Source organism: Myodes glareolus, chromosome 17 (genome assembly GCF_982192425.1).
Source record: "Myodes glareolus chromosome 17, mMyoGla1.1, whole genome shotgun sequence".
NCBI lineage: Eukaryota > Metazoa > Chordata > Mammalia > Rodentia > Cricetidae > Myodes > Myodes glareolus.
In genome coordinates this window covers 47,971,830-47,993,328 of record NC_142042.1, presented here as the reverse complement: position 1 = coordinate 47,993,328, position 21,499 = coordinate 47,971,830, and the positions used below count along the sequence as shown (strand labels likewise).

The following is a 21,499-nucleotide window of genomic DNA, read 5'->3' as shown; positions in this document are numbered from 1 at the left end:
ATCAGGGTTGCGCAGACAATGCTCAGCATCCTTAAAACGACCTTCATCTGCATTGCCATCTCCCATTCTGAGAGAACAAATCCGCATATGATCTTCACGGCAAGGCTGAGAAGTGATGGGAACAAACGCCAAGTGGTACCTCCCAGGAGAGAGTGATGAAGGTGTGGTGGTCTGTAACACGAAGGCCGGCTTGTTGGGGTTTATGTCCCGCCCAGTACCCCAACAGCCGGCAAGCAACAAAGAAAATCACACACAAGACTCCATAAGGTTATAAACTGATTGGCTCATTAGGTCAGGCTTCTTGTTAACTCTTATAACTTATGTTACCCCATTATCCTTATCTACTTTAGCACATGGCTCCGTACCTTTCTCAGCTGGGCAAGTTACATGCTGCCTCTTCAGTGATCTGCGCAGGAGTGAAGGAATGGCTTCCTGCTTTCCAGGATACTCCTGTTTTCATTGCATCACCTCTATTTCCTGTCTGGTTTTCCCACCTATACTGCCTGCCTGGCCAATCAGCGTTTTATTAAAATATGATTGACAGAATACAGACAATTCCCCCGCATCAGTGGTCAGGTGCAGCCCACACCTCCTCAAATGGAGTGGATTAAAATTATGACGCTCCTGGGACTCTTTTTCCCACTGGTGTTCAGGATGAGTTATCCTTTGGCTAAGATTTCTGCTGTCAGGTTTGCGACTTCGCTAAATGGAAAGCATCTGCGTCTGCTCCTCCATAGAACCAGGATCAGCATGGCTCCGTGCATTAGTCTGATGTATTTGCGAATGAGGCTGCTTTCTCTTCTGACAGCATAGAACACACAGTGCAGACATTCAGTGAAACCCAGGCGACACATTGTGACCACTAGGAACACCAAGGCCAGGCAGCCGAGGACCACAGACATCAGCCCACATCATCATGGACGAAGCTGACTTTTCGGAAGACGCAACCTATAGAGAACAGGAGGACTTGCCTTACGATGGGGACTTCTCTCAGGTGAAAGTGTGCGGTGCTCATGACTTTCCCTCAACAAACATCACCCTTGCTGTCTCAGAAGAAGTTGTTCTGTCTGGAAAAGGCCCCGAGGAAAAGGTCGCATGCTGTGAGGTGTACGGGAACACAGCTGTGGCCATGACTTGGGATAAGATCGCTAAAAATGCTATCACCAACAGGCACGGTAAAGATAAGCCGTGTGCCTTGGCTTCTTGTGTTCCAGCCAATGAAGGCAATGACTCAAAGTCACGCACTTCGGATATTTTACTCCATCATCTCTCCAGGGAACAGTTCTTAAGCGGACAAGGCACTGGCTGTGACACTCTCCCGGAGACCTCAAATGCCGACAGCCTTGACGATGCAGCCATTCTGACAGATATCATTTCACGTTATGCAAAGAAGTATTGCCCCAAAGAACAAACCCCAGCATTCGCTGACCGACCCAGTCCCAAAAGTGGTGCGAAAAATAGCAATAAGCCCAGTCGCTCTCCGGGCACAACGGGAGGAAGTACCTCTCCCTCAGAAAAGCCGGTGGCTGCTGGGCAGAGCAACCACCAAGAAGATACACGCTTTCTAAGCAGACCTAAAGGTCCAGGTGATAAACAGAAAAACTGCCAAGGGCAGACACCCCAGAGACAGCTGACTGAAAAAGCAAGTTCAGGCGGCTGGTTCGAATACAGCCAAGGTCAAGTGCGTTACCAGCTTCCAGATTTTTCTAAGGTTGCTCCCAAAGTGAAAATCCCTAGAAATACGGTAACTAATAAACCACTTACAATAGTTAACCAGGTCAGCTTTTCTCCTAGGTTGAGAAATAAATCAACAATTGTGCAAGATAATTTAGGAACCATGTCTGGGCCAAATTGTGTTGGAAAACAGCAACCAGAGCAAAAAAGGAAATTTACTGAACCTTCGCAACGAACCCAGGTAAATGAGAAGGGTCCCTATCAAAACTGATCCAGGGTGGTCATCCCAAGGTGGTCATCCCAAGGTGGCCATCTCCAGGTGGTCATCCCAAGGTGGTCATCTCCAGGTGGTCATCCCAAGGTGGTCATCTCCAGGTGGTCATCCCAAGGTGGTCATCCCCAGGTGACCATCCCAGGGTGGTCATCCCAGGGTGGTCATCCCAGGGCTGTATTCCAGGCTGGGCTTGTACATAGAGCTTGGTTGCAGTTCTGAGGTTTCATTAGGCCTCGAGTTATCTGGGACAAATGAGCAGGCCTCTCAGAAGCTCAGTGGTGACCTCATGAAAAGAATCAGAAGCTGGATTTAGAAAAATATAGGGGGAGATAAAATTCAAATTCCTCAAAGTCTTCTCAGTGTCATCTTTCTTTCTTTGTTTTCCTTTATTGCGATTATTAGTATCTGTTAAGTTGTTTTTTTTGTTTGTTTATTTTTTGGGGGTTTTGGTTTTCTTGAGGCAGAGACCTCTATGGTCCTGGTTATTCTGAAAATCAAAATGTAGACCAGGTTGGCTCTGAACTTACAGATATCCTCTTGCCTTTGCCTCTAGAGTGCTGGGATTAAAGGTACGTGCCACCATGCCCAGCCTCCAATATATTTCTTAACTTCATCTAAAATTTGAAAACAATTTCATTGTTTGAAAGTTGTGGACATACATATAATAAAATCCACCCTAATTTCATTTTTTAGTCCCTCCCCTATAGTCCCCACTATGTTCCCTTTTTAATGTTAAATCTTATTATTGCATGTGTATAGGTGTTGGCTGCATGTACGCATGTGCACCACTTGCGTGTCAGGTGCCTGCAGAGTGCACTGGATCTTCTGGAACTAGAGTTGCAGATGGTTGTGAGACATGATGTGGGTGCTGGGAATTGAACCTGGGTCCTCTGGAAGAGCAGTCAGCGCTCTAACCACTGTGCCATCTCTCCAGCCCTTATTTAGACTTCTAAACTCAGCCCTTCCCTGAGAGACGTGACCACGAGCTGGCTCTTCTCAGACCCCAAGTTCTCCAAATTCCTTTTTCACAAGGAACTTCTCTGTTTTGTTTGTTTGTTGTTTTTTTTTTAAAAACAGTGTCTCATGTAGCTCAGGCTGGCATTGAACCTCTGATCTTCCTGTCTCAACCTCCCAATATTGGGATTACAGGGATGTACCTCCACCACACATGTCTTAGAATGTCCTAACCTGATTTACCAAAGAATAACCATTTGCACAGCTTCCCTCAAGTCTCCCTCAGGCCACGTTACTCCTCAGATCTACCCATGGCTCTCCCTTGCTGCTGCTTCACCACCGTTCACAGAGGTAACTGCAGGAAACTGGGTTACACAAGGCTGCAGTCAAGCAGATACAGAACGCATTTTGAGCTTGTCCACCTCTGACCCCCACTGACTTCTCTTTCTCCCTACTCTTCCTTCCCATTGCGCCCCCAGACCACTCCACTTCTCCTTTCTGGCATCTGTACTTGTATGATCTTCTGTGCTTGTATAAAATCCAGAGCCCTCAAACGAGAGGAAACAGGCGGTATTTGTCCTTCGGAGACTGAGCTTGTTTATATGATTATTTCTGGTTACACCCACCTTCCTGCAAATGATGTAACTTAATTCTTCTTTAGGGCTGAAAGTCCATCTTCTATGTGAGGTGTGTGTTCTTCATTCATTCCTGTTGCTGGACGCTAGTTCCGTGACCTTTGTGAACAGAGTAGCGGTAAACACTGATAGGCGAGTATTCTCGGAGCTAGAGACACTGACCTAGAGTTTTGAGGTGAATTTGTACCAGGATGGTATGGCAGGGTTGGATAGGAGTTCTATTCTCAGTTCATCTCAGCTGCTTTGGATCATAATAGCCAGGAGGTATCCATTTCTTTCAGTAGGATCTACAAATTCTGAAGGACCTTATCTTCAGATTTTCATTGCTGCCTCCCAGCGAGGCCTGGCCTTGGGTTCTTCGGCCATTATTGCCTCAGTATTAAAGTCAAATGAAATAAAGCTAAGATTTTTAATACTATAATTCAAATATTTTATTAGTACCTATTTAGTATAAATTTTGGTTAATGGATAATCTATACTATTTTTCCTTTTCCTTAACCTGTCTTCTCATCTCTACCTAATTTCCCTTGCTGAGAGATTCAAAATCTCATTGATTATTTAAAGTTAATAGGTAAATTCATCTTTTAAAAAATTAAGAGGAAAATTTTTAATTCTTCCTTCCCTGGATAATCTTCCTTTTCAGCCTTGTATGAAGGGCATTCTGAATAGAGACACACCACTGGCCTCACTCTGTAATACCCTCTGTTACACCCCACATCTCTCATCCATAACACCCTTCCAATTCAGCTGAACACCCTGAAGGTTTGTGAAGATACCCACTTCTACCCAGCACCACACACACACACACACACACACATACACACACACACAACACACATGCACATGCACACACACATACATGCACACACACACACAACACACATGCACATGCACACACACACACAACACACATGCACATGCACACACACATACATGCACACACACACACACAACACACATGCACATGCACACACACACACACACACACACACTGGGAGCCAGCAGCCCATCTGGCCTGACTGGGCTGTTTCCTGTCTTTGAGAAACCAACCAACATTCCTGTGATATTGGGAAGCCTTGGGGTTCTGTCTTTATAGAAGAGAGTGTTCATGTATGGCCAGTTCTTAGTGGCCCGCGGTTTGGGGGATCAGAATAGTTGTCCACTCATCTCTCCTCAGCAATGCTTGAATGTCAGTGAGCTTGACTGAGCTGATTTTTCTCTACAAGTCCTAACAGCTTCAATTGGAGAACTGGGGCTAGCAGTTTTCTTCACTGGATATATCCATCATGGTCAGAGTCAATTTCAAACAATCATTTATCTCTCTGGCATGTATATGTTTCTCAAGATACTAAAGGCAAATTAATCAAGCTTAAACCCCTGTTCAGTCTGCCTGCAGCAGTAGGAACCACCACCATCTTGGCGTGTTTAGCATTTAGTGCGTGTTGTATGATTCGTAGAGTCTGGTTGCCAGGCTTGGTGTTAACAAGAGCATCAGCCGCAGACCTGTGACAAGACTGACAGGGGTCCTTGCCCCTGTGGAGTCAAACACATGTCAACTGAATGTGTACCCCCATTAATCCAGATAGCAGCCCCCACTTTACCACCAAGACGTTTGAGGCTTATGAGCAATTGCCCGTGTCACCCAGCCACAGTGTCACAGTGAAATTCAGCCTCCACGTGGCGATCACAGCTGGGACCATAACGCTGTGCTGCCCCTCAATGACCAGGATGCAAGGCATTCTGTCCAGCGGTGTCACTGGTTAGTCCCCACAGCCGATGCCTTCTTCCTCTTTAATTTTGCAGATGGAGCCTGCCACACACACCCGCCAAGAAGCCCTCACAGGTAGTGTCATGAACTATTATTTCAAGAAGCATTTTTAAACCTTAAAAATATGGTGCTCATTGTTACAGACTCCTTTTGGTAATACTTAGTAAAGCTGTGGTAAGCTGAAATGAACGGTAGCCAAGCTTAGCCTTTTCTGCGTAGGAGTTGAAGCTGAGAAACGTCACTGGAAGCTGACACCAACCACTCAGAAAGAGCCTCCCCCAAATTCTTACATATTTCAAAAGATCTCCCAAGGAAAACAGATGTGCCAGAAACTGAAAGAACAGACTGACCTACTGAAGACTAAGGTAATTTATTCAGAATGCGCGTGTGCGCTTACGCATGCTCGTGCACACACGCGTAGGTCAGAGTACAACTTTGCAGGTGCTGATTCTCCCCGTCCACTCTTTGGGTTCCGGGGACCAAACTCAGGTTGTCAGGTTTAGCTGAAATTCCCTGTGCTCACTGAGACATCTTGCCAGCCCCAAACACCTTCAGAGTTTGTCCATAGCAAAAGAAACAAAGAACATCCAACAGAAGAGGCCATGCCGTGAATGAAATATTGCATTTTTTTTAAACTGCAGGTACAAGAATTTTCCAAAAGAGTAAAACAGGACTCTTTCGGCCACTTGCAAGACATAAGACTGGTAATGAACTTTATCCAGACTTTTTCATCTTTATTTGGGAATTGCGGTGGGTAAACACGGAGACTTCCACAGTACCGCATCATCTGTACAGCAGTAGGAGAAGGAAAATTAACCATCTTAGCTTCTGGAGCTACATGGTCTAGAGTTCTATTTCTCTGTGTATTTATCCTTCTTTTCTTCCTAAGGAAGCTATACTTATCTTATGGGTGACCGCCTGATAAACCCGAGGCCATGGAATGTTCCAGAGGAGACTATGAACCTCACCATAAAGGGTGATCCTGCCCATTGTGGTCGGGCCCTAGTAAATTCTCATTGTAAAAGTAGCTGGTATCTGGCAACGCGACATGTAAGACTCTGAAAACACCTGGACGTGAAACTCAAAGCAGGACTTCCAGATCAGAACCTTCGACACGCTTCCATACCCCTGCCTGTCATCACAGCCGATCAAATGACTAATTTGTGGGGTCACCGTAGCAGGTTTGCTGTCAGAGGGAATGGAGGTGTAGCGAGGGGCAGAGTATAGGAGCCCAAGATGTAGAAGATGGCGTTTAGGCCACGGGGTGAGTACCAGGAACAGCCAAGCTTCAGCTTGAGCAAGCTTCAGGACAAACTTCTGCAGAAACCACACACTAGGGCCAAACCCAAGAAGGGATCCGTGATTGTTTACTCAACATATTAATAACTGATCCATTCATTCATTTACCCATCACCGTCATTAACTGCTCTGTCATTCAGAAAACACTTATCAAGCACTTTTTTTTTTTTAATGTCCCAAGCACTAGGGAGTTAGAGAAACACCTCCTTTACTAGTGGCTAGTGTCCTTTATTCTACTAGGGACAGATTAGTGGAGAGATCATTAAAATGCAGTTTGAGGGCTGTGACAGCATCACATTGCAGCCTAGCGGAAGTTCGTCCTTTGCCATTGGGGGAGACACTCGATGGTCCTCAAAGGGACTGCTCCTTTGGGGATTATGAGAGGAACCGAGTGAGCTTGGCAGAATAGGGGATGAGAATCTTCCAAGTCAAAAAGAAACGGCAAATGGAAAACCACACGCAACTGGTGTGAGCTCAGAGTGCATGTGAAGACTAGTGGGACAGCCGAGGACCATGTCACGAAAGGAGCTTGGATTGCGTCCTGACTTTGATGGTAGAGTGATAGGGCATTGATGTCAGGGCAAAGCAGGCACCATGGGGGTGAGACTGTAGGTAGGGACTGGTCAGGAGGCCAATACTAGGCAACTTATAAGGGTCTGAACCGAGACTGTCAATGAGGATGAAGAGTGGGTGGCAGATTTAAAGGGGAAAAAAAATCAAGAAAAAGAAGAAATGTGGATAGTTACCAAGTCCTGGTTTAGACAACCGAAGTCAGAAATCAAAGTGGAGGATCCTATTCAGAAAGGGTGTGGCAAGCAGGTCAGGAATCGAGTATAACTTAGGAGGTTTGAGGTCCCCTTAAGGACTCTCAAGTACACGAAGGCAGAGCAATAGATCTGACCCTCCGTGGTATCTGGATCAGAGTAGATGCTTTGTCAGGATAGTCGAAGTTACGGTGTGGGTGAGATGCCCTCAGCCTACAAAGAGTCATGGGGTACTAAGTGGAATGGGCCAAGGACAGAGTTCCAAGTGATCAACCTTCTTAGTAGGACATAGTGCAAGGCATTTGGATTTTAAGTGTATGTAGCATGCCCTTAATCTCAGCACTGTTAACAAATTAAATGAGATAAATCATGCCATCTTCTGAAATATGATTTAAATACCAAAATCCTCTTTGATCTTTTAGACCGAGCCTTATTATACAGCTCCAGTTAACCTAGAACTCACTGTGGAGACCGGGCACTCCTTGAACTTGAGATGATTCTGCTGTCTCTGACTCCCATATACGAAGACTCATGTTTATGCACCACTATGCCCTCCATCTCTTCCCTTCATACCCTCTTTATTTTGACCACCTAGCCCCGTATCAGAGTTTTCACTGCTGGCTTCCTCTCTCAGAGTGTCTAGTAGCTAGCCCTCGCTTTTTGCCTGTGGCTGTCAGTGTCTGTTCATCTTCTGGACATTGATGTGCACTGTGAACTCTATCTTACCCCACGTTGATACTCTTCCTCAAAGTTGTTAGCCTCCCCTAATTCCTCACCTTGGTCAAACCTGTCCCATCCCTTCCACCTCCCAGGGACATCGGTGAGATTCACAGTATCAGCCACTTCCTGGCAAGGGCCAGATGGTTGACTGGAATGTGGTGAACGAGGAGAGCTTAATAAAGGCTTTGCTTTACAACAGCCTGGGCAAGGCTAAGGGAAGCCCACAAAGGATATGGGGAACTACTTCACCCCCAGGCCTGAAGGAGCCGAGGAAATGCATGCCCTGGGGCCGAAGAGAGCAGCTGCAGTTGTAGGAGTAGCTGAGATATTCTGTGGCTTTTGGTAGAAGGAGACAGCCAATCTGTGATGGCGCAACAATGGGAGAATCGGAGAAATCGGGGCTCCCACCTCACCTTTAGCCAATTCCTTTCTCCTGCTGCTGCCTGCCTTTGGCTAAAATCAATAGAAGCCAGGATAGAAGGGTCCTGACAATGCAGTGGAGCCAGGGCCAGCCTCCTGCAGAGAAAGTCAGAGAGTGGCAGGAGGAAGAAGGGGAAACATTCACCAGTGTACAGAGTGCCATCTGTACACTCAACATTCAATGGTTTCCAAAGTCATGTTTATTCATTTTCGGCATGTTTTTCTTATAAGACAGGGTCTCATACAGCTCGGGCTGGCTTGAAGCTTGCTGTACAAACCAACCTGGCCTCAAACTCACAGAGATCCATCTGCTTCTGCCTCCAAAGCCCTGGCGTGTGCCCCCATGCCCAGTCATTTCTATCTGGATGGGAATGAGCACCACCAGCAGCTACAGTCTACGGAGTGTGCACAGATGGAACCTGCTTAAGGCAGTTTGATTTCACGGGTTTCCAACTCTCCATGATGGAAACATGATACCCATTCCGCAGATGGCTTAGATGGCAGGTGACCCGCCATAGATCCCGAGACAGGGAAAACGCTGAAGCTTAAAGTCAGACAGAGGCCTTTGTTGTCACATTAGACCCTTGGATTCACCCTCACATTGAACTTCCCACTTTTTCTGTGCAGTCATTCTCTTCTCTCTCTGCTCTAATTTTAAAACTCATTCCAGAACGCCAGGCCAAGCTTCTCTTCACTATTTTCCTATTGTGGATTGAAAGACTCCATTGAGTAGACTTAGTATCTATCAAGTTCAGCTCTTTCCACTCATAGCAAATTAACAGGGCCTCTGGATGCCAAAATATTTTAACGATTGATGTTTAGAAATAGCCTCCTGAGGTATTTTTCCCCGAGGCACAATTTTACTTTTTAGAAAAATAAAAGAAAGTTGTCTACCTTATGTCAATGCTGCTGAGTAATTAGCCAGCGGCGATGGGTTTAATACTGGTTTTCTCCCCAGAGGCTTGTTTTGGTTTTTTTTTCTTTTTTTCTTTTTTTTGCTCCTGGGGGGGAGGATATTTGCCACATGTTTCTGCTTTTATAAGGAAATTGATAGAGTCCGTACATGTGTTTCCCAAGGAATCTCTCTTTTTGGCAGCCATTTTTCAAGACAGGCCTCTGTCCACATTGAGACCAAAGTTATACAATGTTTATTTATATCCTAGCTACAACCACACTGTGTCTGGTATGAATATAAATCAGAAGGGTTTGAACTGCAATTATATCCCATATATGGGAGAAGTTCTCCACACTGGGAAGAGAGAGGCACCCAGCCTTTCCCTACACTTATTTGAAGCCACATCAGGACAAGCAAGGGCCGATAGCTCAAATTGGGCTCTAAGCCTCATGTGGGCTAACACAGCAATGGTAGCACCCCATGCAAAGTCAGGGGCTTCGGCCTCATGTGGGTTAACACGGCAATGGGTAGCATCCAGCAATGTCAGCGTCTTGCAAAATGCAGAACTTTAGCAGAGGTCCGCCCAATAGCTAACGTAGATAATAATATCTTTCCGCAGGGGTGAGAATTTGGCAAATTTGTTGTGTACTTGCTTGCTTCTTTAACAGCTGTGCTGTTATTAAAACCGTATTAGCTTTGGAAGCCAGGTGTGGTGCTGCATGCTTGTGATGTCAGCACTCAAGAGGTGGAAACGAAAGGATCAAGAGTTCAAAGCCAGCTTTGGCTACATAGCGAGTTCAAGGCCAGGCTGGGCTACAGAAGATTCTGTCTCAAAATCAAAGTCAAAATAAAGCAGGTACAGTTGCACACACCCATATCTCCTGGGGGGTGGAGACAAAAGGATTAGCAGTTCAAGGTCATTGTCAACTATTCTGTCCTTCCAGGCCAGCTTGGGCTACACGAGGTTCCATCTCAAGTCAAGAAGTGGACAAATAGATTTTAAACACAGGATGCATCTCAGTGACAGTGTGCTTACCTAGCAACACACATGCACACTAATATGCAAAAAATAATTTTGGATCTGATACATCTTTCCCATAAGGATAAATCCAGTAGGTATTTGTTTTTTACACATTAACAGAAGAATCTGTAATCAAGAAATTAGCTTGCCCCCATCAACCCCTTCCCCCTGATATTTTGAGAATACAATCTTACCTTCCATTTTACAGAAAAGATCATAAATTCCCCCCAAAATATCCTTCCTATACTCCAAATCTTTTTTTCTTCAGTCACTCTCTCAACACATGTCCTCGAGCCCCCGTGTTATTCCACCTGGCAGGGGCCCTGCTCTTAACCTAACTTTTTCTTCTCGCTGGATCTTGAATCGGGGCCTTGTGTATGCTAGGTATGGTGATCTGAATGGGAATGTCCCCTGTAGGCTCCTGTAGCTGAACACTTGGTTCCCCAATGGAAGCTCCGTTTGTGGAGATTAAGGAGGCGCAGCCTTGGAGGAAGCATGTCACTGGAGGCAGGTTTTGAGAGGTTAAAGACTTGAGTCATTTCCCGATCACTTTTTTGTTGTCGTTGCTTCTTGCTTGCATTTGAAGATGTGAGCTCTCAGTGCCCGCTGCCATACCTGCTGCTTGCTGCCGTGATGGACTCTGTCACTCTGGAACTGTTAGCCCACATGTTAGTCCTTCCTCCTGTTAGTCGTCTTGGTCATAGTGTTCACAGCACTAGAAAAGTCGCTGATAGCCTAGGCAAGCGCTCAGTCTCTGACCTGTGTCTCCAGCCCTCACTTCTTTGTCTTAAGGTGTGGTCTCTCCTTGTCCCCAATTTCTATGATTTTAATTGCATGAGTGTGTGTGCGCACCCGTGCATGTGTGCATGTGCATGTACATGTGCTTCTGTATGAATGTATACATGAGTGTCATGCTATGCATTGTGGGGATCAGAGGACAACTTTTGGGTGTTGATTCTCTCCTTCCTCATGTTTCCTCAACTGTCCAGGCCAGTTGGTCTGAAGGCTCTTTTTTTTTTTTTTCTGGAACTAGCTCTTGTAGACCAGGCTGACCTCGAACTCACAGAGTTCCACCTGCCTCTGCCTCCCAAGCGCTGGGATTAAAGGTGTGTGCCACCACCTCCCATCAGGCCCGAAGGTTCTAGATGATTCTTCTGTTTCCCCATCTCTTCCCACCACAGGTGTTTCCGGGTTACAGCTGTGAGCCCCCGCATGCGTCCAGCATTTCCCATGGTGACTCAGGCTGTTGAACTCACAGAACAAGTGCTTTCACCTACTGAGCCGTCTCCCCAGCCCTGATCCCGCCCCCATTTTTAAAATTTCCTATTTAATCCGAAGCTATTTAAGCGAGTGTTGGAGAAAGTGTATTCTTATATAAATATGTACATATATTCATAACAAGTTTGTTGGAATGGGTGCGGTTTTTTTTATTTCCCCTCCTATAAATTCACATGACAACTGTTTCCTCAGAATCAGGGCTCTCAGAACAGTGAGAGTGGGGGCAGGGATGTGGCTCACTGAGGAAGCACTGGCTCCTCACGCTCCCTTAGATTTGATCCTAGGGCAAAACTGGGGTCCCTTTCCACAACTCTGCAGAAAGACCTAGCATCCAGCTCGTGAGAAACGGGGATCTTCTCTAGCCGCTGGCCAGCCAGCTCAGCAGGTAAAGGCCTACATTGTCAAGCCTGGTGACCTGGGTTTATGTCTGGGACTTACAGATAGGAGAGAGCCGGCGTCCACTCCTTGGACCTCCACCCAAGTGACTTGCACACTTGCACACAGACACAGAAACACACACATACATGACAATAGAAAAAAAGCAAACGTGAGTGGCCTTGGCATCATCAAGTCCAGAGAAGCAAGGTTAATCCCAGGGTAGAGTAGGGATGTTGGAAGCAGTGAGTGAGGACTGGCAACTTGAATAACACGGCCCAGGGTCCTCTTTATGAGCTGTTGTCCCTAGCTTGATAGCTAACTCTACCGCCCAGAAGACGCCGGTTTGTCAGTCTCTACTCTGGAAGGTGTAATCTTGAACTTGGCGGTGCTGCTTGAGGACACTAAGGGGAAACTGACGCACACCGGTGCGCTTGGCCCTCTCTTCCCCGTGCTCCCCTGTCATCCTAGATGGGGCAGATTCAGCCTCGGATGAGCTAACACCAAGCCTGACGTGGCGCCAGGGGAAACACTGTACATGTAGACTCCCAATTCATGGGCTTGCTGGATTCTGTTTTAATCCTTGACTTGCCAAAGCCTCGTGAGTCATATTGTTTAAAATGGAACCAGCTTTTCACGATTGGAAGCTATTTCAAGTGTTCATTTTTGAGACACTCTTACTTTAGGATTCAACGCCTCTCTTGAAAATGGCAAGCCACTAACTCTTCTGGGAATAAAAAAACGTCTGTGGATCATGCCTGGAGAAAGTTTTTTCCTCCTCATAATTTTATGCTGCCTCTTTAAATATTTTTAATTATGTTCACAAGTCTGTGTGTGGGTATATATACCCAAGTGTGGGCACTGTGGGAGGTCAGAGGCATAGGATCCCTTTGGAGTTAGAGTTAAGGTGAGGTACCTGGTGTGGGTGCTGGGAATTGAAACTAGGTCCTCTGGAAGAGCAGCAGGTGCTCTTAACTGCTGAACCATCTCTCGTTCCCTATAGTTTCCTTTTAAATGAAAAAACAAAACAAAACAAAAACAAACAAAAGAGAAACCAAGTTCAGCAAACTAACGATTTCCTCTGAGTCCTCCTGTGTATTCTCTCTTGCAAATCAAAACCTTTCGAATTAGCTATTCATTCAGGCTTCAGAACCAACCTCCTGGTGGCTTCCTATGCCTTTCGGTTTTCAGTGTTTGCCCCACAGACTCTTTAGCAGCTGAGTGTCCTCCCGGCCCTTGTGTTTAATTCTTTTATGACGGGGTCTTGCCATGTGGTCCAGGCTACCCTAGAACTTGTCACAAAGACCAGGCTAGCCTCAAACTTGCCGTGGTTCTCCTGCCTCTGCCTCCCAGAGTGCAGGGACTGCATGTATCAGCCACCACACCCGACTCAACCTTTTGTTTCCTTAGCCTCAATTAGTACAACAATTCAGACGACATCAAAATTCTGAGAAACTGAATCATCTAAATAATTGCCTTTGATAGACTCTTTGGTTTCGTGCAGCATTGAAGACCCAGCCTGAAGCAGATATTCAAAATCTGAATGAAGCGTTTGTCAGCAAAGCCAAGATATTATATAAGTGTAAACGCTTCTAAAGATGTATGTCTGCCTCCTCCAGGCACCTGCTTCCTGGCCAGCTCTCACTTATTCAAGGCTAGCTTTAGAGGCCTAGCAAGCTGCATTCTGCCCGCCATGCCGCCCCACACCCCTTCCCAAGCAGGATTCCTTGCCTTTGTGCAATCTTAGCCTGAGTCTGACCCGTTTTGTGCCCTGGCACCCTAAATATCTGTCATGGAGTGAGGGCTCCATATCGGAAGCCCAGAGCCCTTGGGATTTAACAACAGTCTCAGTGCTGCCCAACAATCTACTGCTGGCGGCATGGTATCCTGGTACCCCGCTGAGGCTGAACCTGAGTTAGCAGTGGATGGAGGCTGAGGAAGCCCAGCCATTGCCCAACTAGTCTGCATTTGCTCTTTATTTGGTCCTAAGTTCACAGCAATGGCTAATGAAGTGATGGGATCTGTACACCCCGACAGGTAGTCCTGAGAGAGTCTACTTAGAAGACCATTCAGCCAGTAATTCATTCATTCTTACAGCAGTTATGGGGAAACTCCACGCGTTTTTCTAGGAATATAGTATAGAACAGAAAATCACCTGCCGTGGCTGCGCTTACGCCTCTGTGAGGAAGAGTCGTACTTCGCAAATCAAATCAGGATGATTGCAGAACGATAAAAGAGCTTTGAGGGGTAATAAAATATTCTGCATGACTTTGAAACCAGGCCATCTCGGTTCGAATAGTGATTCTGTCATTTATCAGGTTTGTGATCTTGGGACAGTTATGCAACCTCTCTCGGCCTCAGTTCCCTCCTCTGGAAAATGGGGATAACAGTGCCTGTCTGGCAGGGTGGTTAGCACATTTAGATGAGCTAATGTGTGTAAGGTACTTAAAACAGGGCAGGGAGCAAAGTCAGCCTATGGCCTGGGTGTTGGCTTGCCAGGCCTATTAAATAATGGGGTATGACTGAAGTGAAGCATGAGAGGCCAGCATCCGTCCCAGGGGACAGATGGTAGCCAAGGGCATTTGAACTAAGTCCTAAGATGAGATCCCAGCAAGGTGAAGAGACTGAAGGTGAAGAGCAAGGTGAAGGTACAGGCACCTTGGGGTGTCTGGGTGCTGAACTGATTGAGTCACTTCCTATAGCCTGCAGTCCTAATGGCTCCTTCTGTGTGTGTTCCTGCAGATGACCAAGGAGCACGCTGGCTGTCTTCCGGGACCCCGGAGCTCATGGAGAAGTGAGGTGACAGGACTGCCAAGGGCAGGGCCACAGGAGGTCACCTCAAAGGAGCTCAGTGAGCTGGCCCCAAAGATGTGAGTCCTCTCCCAGATGCCTCCACCACCCGGTATCAAGCCTGAAGTGGGTAGGCTGGGGGCTCTGCCTACATCCAGCTACACAGCCCAGGGGCAGAGGGCAAGGGTCCCACACAACAAAGAATGACACGGGTTGAGTAGCTGCAGGACATCCACACAACATTGTCCCATAGGTGGCTCCTTCTACAGGGCCAGGAGCACTGAGCTAAATTCCCACGGGCCCTTCACCAGCTGGAGAAGGAAGTTCAGAAATTAACGTGAACACGCACACTGCCTCTTCTTCCTTTTTATTTAGAAAGCAAGTAGCAACAAACTTACTTATCCAAATAGACCAAGTGTGGATGTAGCTGCCCGGGACTGAACAGTTCGTACGGCCACCAGACTGCTCTGATCCTGTGAGCGCACCCTGTTGGCTCCTTAGTTAAAACTCCTGTTGCCAGGCCTGTGGTACAGGCCTGCAATTCTAACTACTCGCCTGCCCAGGCTGCAGAGTGAGTTCCAGGACAGGGCAGCTTCATAAGCACCTGCCTCAAACTTTTAAACGTTTGGAAAAGATTGGGGGTGTGGTTCAGGAGGTGAGCACAGGGTTAGGATGCACGGAGCCCAAACCCTCAACTTCCGAAACCCTGTTATTGAATCTGATGGTCCTTGGGACTGTTAAGGTGAACTGGCTCACAGGCTTTTCCCTCTCCTCCTTCCTTCATGCTCCTCTTTATCCATTCCCTTTCTCTCTCTCTCTCCCATCCTCTTCTCTACCCCTCTCCCATCTCTTCCTTTCCTTGACCCCAGGGCCCCAGCATCCTCAACCCACTTAGCACGGAGCTCTACCTCAGCTCCAGGCTCTGTCCCTCCCGGGCAACCTGACGTTAGAGCTAGTGACGTTGCTGTAGTTAATGCTTCCCACCCTTCCAGTCCTGGAGAGACTTGGGGTACCTGGACCTAGGAGTCATGCCTGCATCTTATTGAAAGGTGGACATTGATTCGGTAGGCCTGATATGAGCCGGTGCTTCTGTAGTCAGAGCAAGCTCCAGGGGGTACCAACGGTGCCAGTTCCCATCTGGAGGTGAGCATTTGAGGAACCAGGATCTAGAGATTCTTTCACTGTGGATGAGTGGGAAATACTTGGATTAAATATTCCAGGTCTATATCATGATTGGGTTTCTATTGCTGTGATAAAGACCATGACCAGAAGCAATGTGTGTGTGTGTGTGTGTGTGTGTGTGTGTGTGTGTGTGTGTGTGTGAGGAAGAGGGAGTTTGTTTGACCTCATAGGTCACGGTCCATTATTGAGGGAAGTCAGAGCAGGAACTGAAGCAGAGACCTTGGGCGAAGGCTGCGTACTGGCTTTCTCCTCAAGGCCTACCCAGCCTATTATTTCTCTATATAACCCAGGACCACCTGCCCAGGGATGGCACCATCCCAAGCCGCTGGGCCCTCCCACATCAACCATTAATCAAGAAAATCACCCACAAGCTTACCTACAGACAATCTGATGGAGGCATTTGCTTGATTTAGATTTCCTCTTTCCGTATGACTGTAACTTGTGTTAGGTTGACGGAAATCAACCACTACTAATTGTAATAGGCAGAAAATAATAATACAATAACTCTGCTGGTTTATAAAGACTTCTGCGAAGGAGGAACACTTTAGAAAGGTAGGACATGCACGAAACAAATGTCAGGAAAGGTAATAAAACCCAGGTCGCCCAAAATGTTCGAGGCCATCTCTGTCCTGCCACTATAGTGGAGTTTAAATGTTAAGTGTGGGGATGGCTCTGTGATCTTAGTGGTAACAAAAGAATATATAATAAAAATAAAAAGATAATAAAAGAAGACAGGAGGGAAATGGCAGGGAACTGTAAATATGAGAGCCAGGTGTGGCGGTCCCAGCCCACATGTCTGCAGTCCCAGCGTGTGGGAGGCAGAGGCATGGGTACCAGGAGCTAGCCTGGGCTATAGGAAACCCTGTCTCAAAAAACAACAAACAAGTAATGTACTTAATACAAAAGTACTCAGAAAATGGCAAAAGTATAGATAAAAGTTTCCAGCCATGAATGGTAGCACAGTCCTGTAGTCCTGGTACTTGGAAAGCAGAGGCAGGAGGATTGCTACCAGTTTGAGGCCAGCCTGGTCTACATAATAGTTCTGGGCCAGCTAGAGATATAAGGCAAGACACTTTGTCAAAAAGAAGTTTCCCCGAGAAAGATCATCTCTGTAGCGTGTAGTGTGTAGTCTTCCAGTCTCTGCCTAGGACTTCATACGTCTGTTGTCGGTAGCATCACCTCACTTGCCGGCTTTTGTCCAGAGCCGAGTAGTTTCTTGAACCACATCCCAGCACTGCAGGGAATGGATCACACGATGCACAGTGAACCTTCTCCTGAAGCAGGTGGGTGCCAGTGTGCAGGACCCACCCCTCCATGGGAATGCCAGGCTCTCCTCCTTCAGTCCACTCCAGACAGTCTTTTCTGGAAGTAAAAACTACTATCTCCCTGTTTGTTTCTGTTTGACCCTTTGTGTTCCTTTCTTTATTGGTTACTCAGCTTCTGAGACACCAACCCTGTATCTAACGCCAAAACCTCAGTTATTAATTTTTTTAAGTTATCCAGTTGGGGAAATGGGAAGAGTGTATACTGTTAGTGGGGAAATCTTTGTTCTGTCCAGGGCTCTGACAAGGAAGCAGAATTGGGGTTAAGAACACACACCCATGAGTCACACAGGAAAGGTAAATCGCAGCTCCACAGCTTACTCTCTGGGGCCTCGTCAAGTTCTCCCTGTATAGGAAACAATCCATCATTAAAGCGGCAGAGCGAGGACGACAAGAGTCTCGGACAAGGGTGCTCAAGAGGCTTCTGCAACACAACAGGAAAGCTGCAGGCACTGTGGCTGCTTCTCTCCACAAAGAAAAAGTACTGAAGCCCTTCAAAAAATATACTGAGCAAATAGGATGCGAACAGAGAAGTCGTGAATAGGACAGAGAGCTAAAGAACCCGTAAGAGATACGTTCACACCCCCTCCCCCCGTGATGCTGAAAAAGACGCTGGTGGACACAACTCGCTCCCCCCACTCCCAGTTAGCGAAAACATTTGCAGGTGGTCATTTTTGGTAGCGAGAAAGGTGTGGTCAAGCTGAGCCACCCACATTGTTGGCAGCTGCGTAATCCAATCGCAAAACTTGCAGAAAGCAGTCTGACAAATGTGTGTGTCATCACACAAGCACGCACAAAACCTTTGGCCCAGATGTTTCCCCAGGAAGTAATTCAAAAGGTGGAAAAACCCACGTGTGCAGTAATGCTTGTGCCAGTATTGTTTATAAGGGTGGAAAGGGGACATTTATGATCTGTTTTCATGAAGGCTAAGACCACAGTCACACTACATGGCCGGTGCTGTCGACTTTTTCAGCTAAGTTGTGTAGTCACGTGTGTTTAAGGAGTTCACGTGTGTTCCTATCACTCCGGCTATCAGCAGTCCTCAGATCTTGGCTTAATTCATGAATGAATAGATTTCTTTGGGCAACAAAATACAAAACCAAAAAACCACTTTGAGCCAGAGGACTCAGAGGTCAGACTGGTTTTAAAATTCTCTTCTAGAGGCTGGGCAATAACTCAGTGGGTAAAGGTGCTAGCTGTCTGAGCCTGCCGGCTCAAATTTGATCCCTGGAACTCATGTGTAAAGACGGATGGGGTGGCTTTCCTACAGAGAGATGGGAGATGAAGACAGTTGCCCGGGCAGGCTGAATAGCCTGGACTACACAGGGCATTCACAGAAACAAAAGAGATCAGTTTTTGAGGTTAGCCTGGTCTACAGAGCGAGTTCTAGGCCAGCTTGGTCTACACAGAGAAACCCTGTCTCAAAAAACCAAACAAACAGAAAAAAAGAACCGAGGCGGGGAGAGAGGGAAGGAGGGAGGGAGGGAGGGAGGGAGAGAGAGACCCATCTCATCAAGGTGGAAGGTGGAATGTCACTCTTAGTGACTCTTGAAACTTGTCTTCTGACCTCCACACATACACTGTGGCATATCATATACATGCACACACACATACATGTATGTTGGGAGCCACCTGGAGGCACAGGTGGTCCTGCAGTTTGGAGGTAGCCACGTGGGGCTGAGCAACCCTGCCTGCACCCTTGCCTGCACATGCTCAGACCAGCAGAATGGCATTAACCAATCAGGACAGCGTTCAGGCTGCTCCGCCGTTTAAAAGCAGCTGCCTCGGGGCCCAACGTTCTCTCTCTAAGCTTTCTCTCGTCCCTGCTCTATCGTCCCTTCCCCCAATTTTCCTCAAGGGAATGCTCCAAATAAAGATGTGACCAGAGAAGGAATTCTCGTTTTTGGTGGCGTTCATTCCTGCGGGACAGGATGGCGCCCCGCAACTGGTGCCGAAACCCGGGACGCTGAGGGACCCTGACAACTACGCCGGGGGACCCTGAGAAAGCCCGGGAGAAAAAGCCAAGATCAGACACCAGCACAGAGAGCCTTGAATTTCAGAACTCTGAGAACATGGAGCGGTGAGTGACGTCGGTTTAAATCCCCAGAAAGGGGAGGAAAAGAAATGTAAAAAGGAATTTCAAAGGATAGGCCTAAATAGAAAAAAAAAATACAAAAAAAAAAAAATCAAAGTTAAGGTATCTGAAAGAAGGTACAGAAAGCAACGGGGAAGAAAAATCCCTTAAGTTCAGTGCAGGAGGGATGTAAACAGCAGCAAAAAAGGCGAGGTAACTAAGGCGGGACTTTGAGGACGATGGGGTACGGGAGACCGCGGCTTCCGCTCCCTCTCCGTCCACCTGCGTACTCGCTGTTAGAGACTGGAGGCAACAGTCTCGTAGGGAGGCAAACTTGATCACTGCCTTCCCTGTTCTTAAAGAGCCACAGAGCTTTTGGAGGTGATTTTCGCCTAATTTTGTTAAGAGAGCTCAGTCTCTGGCTCTCACGTACAAAAAACTTTAATTTTTGACTGAGAAAGACAAGCTGCTTGATCGTGCTGAGAGTGCTGGCGGCAGCCGGCCCGCCTTTGAGCGGTAATGCCTGATTAGAAACACGGAAGTGGGCCAGGCACGGTGGTGCACACCTTTAATCCCAGCTACTCAGGAGGGAGACGCAAAATTGCACTCTCCAGTGCTAGCTCGTTCGGGAGGCATGGCCATGCTAACCAGTTGCTGGCGGGAAATTTGCTGGAGTCCTCAGAGGCCTGCGAACAGCCAGGTCCGACGGGCAGGCTAAAGTCCGTGTGACATCAGAGGCTATATGTCCCGGCCTTCTGGCGGGGCTATGGTTTTTGGAGGACTTTTTCAGCACCTGAGCGGACTCGCCTGACTGAGGCGGAAGCTGCGTGGTGAGCAGCGGCGCCATAGAAAGCAGAGAGGAGCTGAATCGGCTCTGCGGAAAAACTGTGTTTCCATAGCAACATGGGCGAGCGGGGAGGTGAGTTCCCAGAGAACGGGGCTCTGCGCGCGGGCGGACCGGGCAGGAGAAGCCCCCCCACGGGTGGGCGGATGCCCCCCCTCGCCGGAGCTTGGCGGTGCGAATTCAATGCCTGAGGTGAGGCTGAGGTACAGTTCGCAGTTACGGGATAACCGGCGAGCCCGCCCACGGCCCGGGGCGGAGCCATGCCTTTGGGCCATGCGGAGCGCGCCATTATGGGCTTCAGAGGCGGAGCTGTGGCAGCCGCCGCCGTCCGCTGCTGCCGCCCTCAGTCAAGGTCGCCAAGAATTTAGTCAGATAAAAACATTTGTCGCCAAAAATTCAGTCAGATAAAAACATTTATCCCCTAAACAACGTCCCTTCGTCAGCAGGAAGTAGCCAGATCGATGCTACGCCCATTCTCCCTCAAAGAACTGGTCCTAATTATCATAATAAAGGCGCGTCAACCTGGTTATCATTACCTATTGCCCCTGGCAACGGGTGAAATAAACAATGTTACCTAGAGGTTTTTCCATCTAAATAGAGGGCTGGAGAGATGGCTCAGAGGTTAAGAGCACTGACTGCTCTTCCAAAGGTCCTGAGTTCAATTCCCAGTGACAACTGCTTTGGTTTTTAAACAATAGAGGGGGACTACATTACCAGTGACAGCTTCCCCCAGAGAAAGGAAGCTCTTGCATTCTATACACTTAATTTTTAATTCAAAATTTTGCTGGTACAGGCAAACAAGATTTGCTTTTTGAAGCAGAGACCTACAGGTCTCTAAGTTCAAAACCAGCCTACTTCCAGTACTGATTGTGCTGAATTTTTACACTGAGAGTTTTTAATACTCTTAAATGTTAATTTGGGAGGAGAGTTTTGTTTATGTTTTTCTAGGAATGCTGACATACATCTGGATGCCAGCGAGACCGACCAGAGAGATAAAGAAGACGACCCAGTGGATGCTGAGTGTCCTGCTGTAAAAGATTCGTGCGGAGACAGCAGAGATGACCTTCTGGGCGGTGTCAAGAGCAGCTGTTTCACAACATCGACTTGAGCAACACCCTGTGCAACCTCTTATCTCTTAACAATTTTCTGACTGACTCTATTCTGCCTTTCTCCCTCCTTGGAGATGGGTGGGAGCAGAGATATCCTTGGC

General features: G+C 47.3%; 1 protein-coding gene across 2 annotated transcripts in view; it reads left to right on the top strand.

The window, feature by feature from the left end:
- The first annotated feature begins 574 nt into the window (after positions 1-574).
- Aknad1 (AKNA domain containing 1) overlaps positions 575-21,499 on the top strand; it is a 37,752-nt gene continuing 16,827 nt past the window's right edge. For both annotated transcript variants that reach the window (XM_048443530.3, XM_048443531.3), the window contains exons 1-5: positions 575-1,915; positions 5,341-5,380; positions 5,525-5,670; positions 5,947-6,009; positions 14,820-14,947. In XM_048443530.3, the coding sequence (XP_048299487.3) occupies positions 917-1,915; positions 5,341-5,380; positions 5,525-5,670; positions 5,947-6,009; positions 14,820-14,947 (1,376 nt within the window). In that variant the 5' untranslated portion in view covers positions 575-916. The remainder of the gene's footprint in view (positions 1,916-5,340; positions 5,381-5,524; positions 5,671-5,946; positions 6,010-14,819; positions 14,948-21,499) is intronic.